The sequence below is a fragment of the Hemitrygon akajei genome, unplaced genomic scaffold, assembly GCF_048418815.1.
Source record: "Hemitrygon akajei unplaced genomic scaffold, sHemAka1.3 Scf000109, whole genome shotgun sequence".
NCBI classification, from domain to species: Eukaryota; Metazoa; Chordata; class Chondrichthyes; order Myliobatiformes; family Dasyatidae; genus Hemitrygon; species Hemitrygon akajei.
This window is the reverse complement of record NW_027331995.1, coordinates 1,762,050-1,767,535: the sequence shown is the minus strand read 5'-3', so window position 1 is coordinate 1,767,535 and position 5,486 is coordinate 1,762,050. Positions and strand designations below refer to the sequence as shown.

General features: G+C 43.9%; 1 protein-coding gene across 1 annotated transcript; it reads right to left on the bottom strand.

Annotated features, from left to right (window-relative positions):
- Positions 1–3,903: 3,903 nt before the first annotated feature.
- Positions 3,904–5,420, bottom strand: LOC140723326 (uncharacterized). Its single transcript, XM_073037923.1, has one exon. It carries the CDS (start codon positions 5,418–5,420, stop codon positions 4,131–4,133), a length of 1,290 nt encoding a protein of 429 aa, XP_072894024.1. The 3' UTR covers positions 3,904–4,130.
- Positions 5,421–5,486: the final 66 nt, after the last annotated feature.

Genomic DNA, 5,486 nt, shown 5'->3' with positions numbered 1-5,486 from the left:
CTGGTGTAGTTTGTTTTTGAACTTCAAAACATAGTCTAAGAAGTTAACATGTACATCCCATCAATCCACTGTTCCTTTAACAAGGTCAAAGGTCCCCTCACGCAGTGACCAACTACAAATTCAAATGGACTAAAGCCCAGTGATTCCTGTACCAACTCTCTTACTGCGAACAAAAGCAAATGTATTCCTTCATCGCAGTCTTTTCCATTTTCAACACATTATGTCTTAATCATTGTTTTGAGGGTAGAATGAGATCTTTCTAAACCCCTTGTGATTCTGGATGGTATGCAGATGATGTAATTCGTTTAGCTCCCAGTTCATAAACTACCTGCTAGAATAATCCAGATGTAAAATTACTTCCTTGATCAGACTGGAATTCTTTAGGTAAACCAAATAAAGTAAAAAACTTGGTAAGAGCCTTTGCCACATTTTAGCTTTAATATTCCTGAGAGGTATTGCCTCTGAGAATCTGGATGCAGTACACATAATAGTTAGCAAATACTGATGGCCAGCTTTAGTCTTTGGCAATGGGTCAACACAATCCACTGTAACTTTGGAAAAGGGTTCACCGAATGCAGGTACAGGCCACAGTGGGGCCACTGGGGTGACCTGATTAGGTTTACCCACAACTTGACAAGTGTGGCAGGTTCTGCAAAAGATCACAACATCTTTCCTCAAATTCGGCCAGTAAAATTCCTTCATAATCCTTTTTACAGTTTAATTCACTCCAAAATGGCCACCTAAGGACATACTGTGGGCCAAAGTTAAATTTTCAGTCCTGTAAACATTAGGAACTACAACTTGGTGAACAATTGCCCATTCCTCACTCACAGGTGTAGCAGGTGGCATCCACTTCCTCATTAACACTCCATCCTTGGGATAATACCCTACTGGCACTTTCTTAATCTCATCATCAGAGAGAGCTGTTTCTTTTAAAGCTTCAATCTCAGGGTCTCGGTTCTGTTCTGCTATAAACTCCTTCCTAGACAGGGATACGTCTTTCTCATCAGACTGTCTACATGAATCCTGTTGAAATAATGAAGGCAGAAAAGTCCCTGACAAGTCAGCATAATCTGAATCCCGATTTTGGCTATCACTGGTATCAGAATCATGCTGCACAGTACTGTCTGCGTCGGCAGACTTTTTAGCCATACTGTGAGTTACTGCGCAGGAAGGATAAATGATAAAATCCATCTGTGGGTCGTCAGTGGTTGGTTTAGTTGTCAACTGCACTACAGGAACAACTTTACCATCTGCCAGGTCATTCCCTAACAGCAAAGTAACATCTTCCACCAGTAAACTGGAGCACAATCTGATCTTAACAGGTCTGGAAACCAACCCTGACTGTAAAGGTACCTTGGGCAATGGCACAAAAACCACGCTGCCCCCAATGCCTTTAATAAGATTTACCTCACCAGTGTCAGTCTCATCACCAAACTTTAGAACGCTGTCTCATATAAGTGACTGAGAAGCCATCAGAGACGCACCTTTTGAATTCTTCAATTACAACCAACTCTTTCAAGCTGTTAAAATCATCATTTATATTTTTATATCTGCACCAGCCAAAACACAAACTTCTCACAAGAAAATTCCATACAAGTCTGGTTCACACATTTCCTTGAATTTCTAAACTTTTGCCTGTATGATTCTGGGACCAACTTGTAAGTTTGAGCAGTCTGTTTCACTATGTCATAATCAGCTGCTTCATCAACTGTCAAAGCAGAATAGGCTTGCTGAGCCTTTCCCTCAATTACACATTGTAAGAGAATAGGCCAACCCTTTTTGGCCACTTTAAACTCTGAGCAACTTCTCAAAATGCTGAAAGTATTTATCAACCTCTGCCTCATCAAGTGGAGGTACCAATTTAACTTCCCGACTGTCCTCAAACTTATCACCAGAGTCTAACGCTAGACCCCTTTTCTGCAATCTCTCTATGTTTTCCAGCTCGAACACCCTCTGTCTTTCTGCTTCCTCCCTCTGTTTTTCTGCCTCTCTGGCCTCAAACTGCCTCTGCCTTTCCGCAGCCTCCATCTTTAACTTTTCTAACTTGTAATGGAGCTCAAGCTCACTAGGTTTACTTTCAAGAAACACCTCCAACTCCTCCACTTTAAACACACCTCAGATACATGATGTTCAGCTATAATCCTCTGCATCTGTGCCTTCCTCAGTGTCAATTTCACCTTAGCAAGTTTAAACCTTTTCACAATACACAACAACACGATCCTTCTGGCGTCCTCTAATGCCTCAGAGGTTGGTGCTTCCAGACATTTATCAACATCCATTGCTGCTGATTTTGCAGACAAATAAATCAAAAGGGATTTCCCCAATGAAATCAATAATTAATTAATCAACACGCCCTCAAATTTGTTCATATCCCAGATGCAGGCCCCAATTTTGTTATGAATAAAAATTTAGAAACTAAAGTTTTAGAAATTAACCAGGAACAATAGACTACTGGAGTCTAGTTTTGATGTTAAAACCACTATCTTTATTAGTATCTACTTACAATAAAGTAAATTAAGCAAGATACTAGCAAAAGTTAACAGTTTTATGTGTATATATGTGTGTGTAAATTGTTACGTACCCCATAACTGGGTCACTTACCAGCAAAGATAGAAAGGTCCATTGAAGTCTGATGGTACTATTTTTAACAGTATTTATTGATAAAAATACACAAAAATAATATCAATGCAAACATACATAATATACGTTGTCAATGCTAAATCTAAAAGCACGGGTATAATAATTATCAATAAGAAATAACTCTATCGTTGTGTAGGGGATAATGTATTGTCCGATGGAAATATAAAAGTCACTCAAGTTCATGCAGGCTGCAGCCTTTTGTTGGAGTCAAGAGAGACAGATGTTTTAAACTTGCCTGCTTTCCTTTTTATGATGTCGATCCTTCGAGAGTTCCGTTTTTGTAGTCGGTCCTTTAGCTAAGCCGTTCCGTGGAAAACTCATCATCCGGGCAAGGATGGACACACACACGTGTCACCACCGGCAGTCGCTATTAAATGCTGTCACGGGATTTCTATCGTTTCTCCTGGTGCCTCTAAAGGGGTTGTTCCCCAGACCCTATTTTATGCTTACTCACGGGGTCTCAGATGTCAATCAGGTTGGGATGATGCAATCCCTCAGCCAGCCCCCTCGGCTCATTCCCTGAGGGCTTCAAATAAATAGTACAGTACTCAATACACAATTCCGTCTCCAAGAGACAATGGCCATTTCCCGTGGCTTCGTATCGCTGAGGGGCCAGGACGTTCCAAACCACATGTGGACTCTGCGTGTCTTTCTCTCATTTCCTGCGTCTCCTGACCTGAATTAATAGCGATCTTGCGATTCTCAAAAAGGTGGGGGCTACTTTGTACCCTTCAGCCCCTCAGAGTTGGGGCACAGGTGTAACAAAATATAACTCCCAAACTATTGAGCTCGGGGAAAACAAGGCTTAGAGTCTTGAGATGGTAAAGTCTGGAAGTTCAGTTCATGCACGGAATAGGTGATGAAAGAGAGATATTTGTAATCCAGGGTAAATGTCGAGAGAAGGCAATTACGTCGAATTCCAAAGGTTCCATTGTGGTGAAACGAGAGAACAGTTGCTGTAGATTTTATGCTTCATCGTTTCAAATCCACATACGAATTATCACCGAAGGTGACTTGTCACAAGGGGTATCGCCTTCAAGTGAATTATCACACCACACCCAGCCAAGCGTTAACACATAAGTAGTCTTCACAGGATACCCCAAATCCGATCCACACCTATGGATCAAATGAGGTGATAACCACACATTCGATGTATGGTGAATCAACACTTAACCCACCTTTGTGGGCATAGGAAAGCTCTAAACAGTGACCCTTGGCCACTAGTTCCCTGGTTTCAATCCTTCCATTTTTCCTCCGTCTTCTCAGCCTGACTCTGAGTGTGAGTCCTCGGTTAAAACCAAACAAGCTTTGAGCGATGTAAACAAGCTGCAAGCCCGACTGATTTGCCTTCTTAATCACTCTCTCTCTTAAAATGAATGTCCTCAGCAAGCAAAAGCAAGGAATTAATAAGAACGTGAACTGACTGGTGTGCCAGTAGTTGGGATGACTGAATGAATCCTTTCCAACATTCTGTGCAGGTGAATAGTTCAGAATGTGTGAACTGACTGGTGTTTCTGTAGGGTGGAGGACTGAGTGAATCCCTTCCCACAGACTGAGCAGGTGAACTGTTTCTCCCCAGTGTGAACTCGCTGATGTACCTTCAGTTTAGATGATTGAGTGAATCCCTTCCCACAGACTGAGCAGGTGAACGGTTTCTCCCCGGTGTGAACTGACTGATGTCTCTGCAGGTTGGATGAATCAGTGAATCTCTTCCCACAGACTGAGCAGGTGAATGGCTTCTCCCCAGTGTGAACTCGCTGGTGTGTCAGTAGGTGAAATGACCGAGTGAATCCCTTCCCACAGACTGAGCAGGTGAACGGTTTCTCCCCAGTGTGAACTCGATGATGCACCTTCAGTTTAGATGATTGAGTGAATCCCTTCCCACAGACTGAGCAGGTGAACGGTTTCTCCCCGGTGTGAACTGACTGATGTCTCTGCAGGTTGGATGACGAAGTGAATTTCTTCCCACAGACTGAGCAGGTGAATGGCTTCTCCCCAGTGTGAACTCGCTGGTGTGTCAGTAGGTGGGATGACCGAGTGAATCCCTTCCCACAGACTGAGCAGGTGAATGGCTTCTCCCCAGTGTGAACTTTCTGGTGACTCTGTAGGGTGGATGAATCAGTGAATCTCTTCCCACATTCTGAGCAGGTGAATGGCTTCTCTCCAGTGTGAACTTTCTGGTGACTCTGTAGGGTGGATGAATCAGTGAATCTCTTCCCACATTCTGAGCAGGTAAATGGCTTCTCTCCAGTGTGAACACGCTGGTGTCTCTGTAGGTGGGATGACTGAGTAAATCCCCTCCCGCAGTCTGAGCAGGTAAACGGCCGCTCCCCGGTGTGAACTTGCTGGTGAGCCATTAGGTCAAATGACCGAGTGAATCCCTTCCCACAGTCTGAGCAGATGAATGGCTTCTCCCCAGTGTGAACATGCTGATGACACTGCAGGCTGGATAACCGAGTGAATCTCTTCCCACATTCTGAGCAGGTGAATGGCTTCTCTCCAGTGTGAACACGCTGGTGTCTCTGTAGGTGGGATGACTGAGTAAATCCCCTCCCGCAGACTGAGCAGGTGAATGGCTTCTCCCCAGTGTGAACTTGCTGGTGTCTCACTAGTTTCGATGCCAAAGTGAATCCCTTCCCACAGTCTGAGCAGGTAAACGGCCGCTCTCCGGTGTGAACTTGCTGGTGAGCCATTAGGTCAAATGACCGAGTGAATCCCTTCCCACATTCTGAGCAGGTGAATGGCTTCTCCCCAGTGTGAACTCGCTTGTGTGCCATCAGGTCAGATGACCGAGTGAATCCTTTCCCAGAAAATCAGCAGATGACCAGCTTCTGACTGGTGTG

Bases quoted from the DNA above. Each gene is read 5' to 3' on its own strand.
- LOC140723326 (XM_073037923.1), bottom strand. From the start codon at position 5,420: ATGGCACACAAGCGAGTTCACACTGGGGAGAAGCCATTCACCTGCTCA.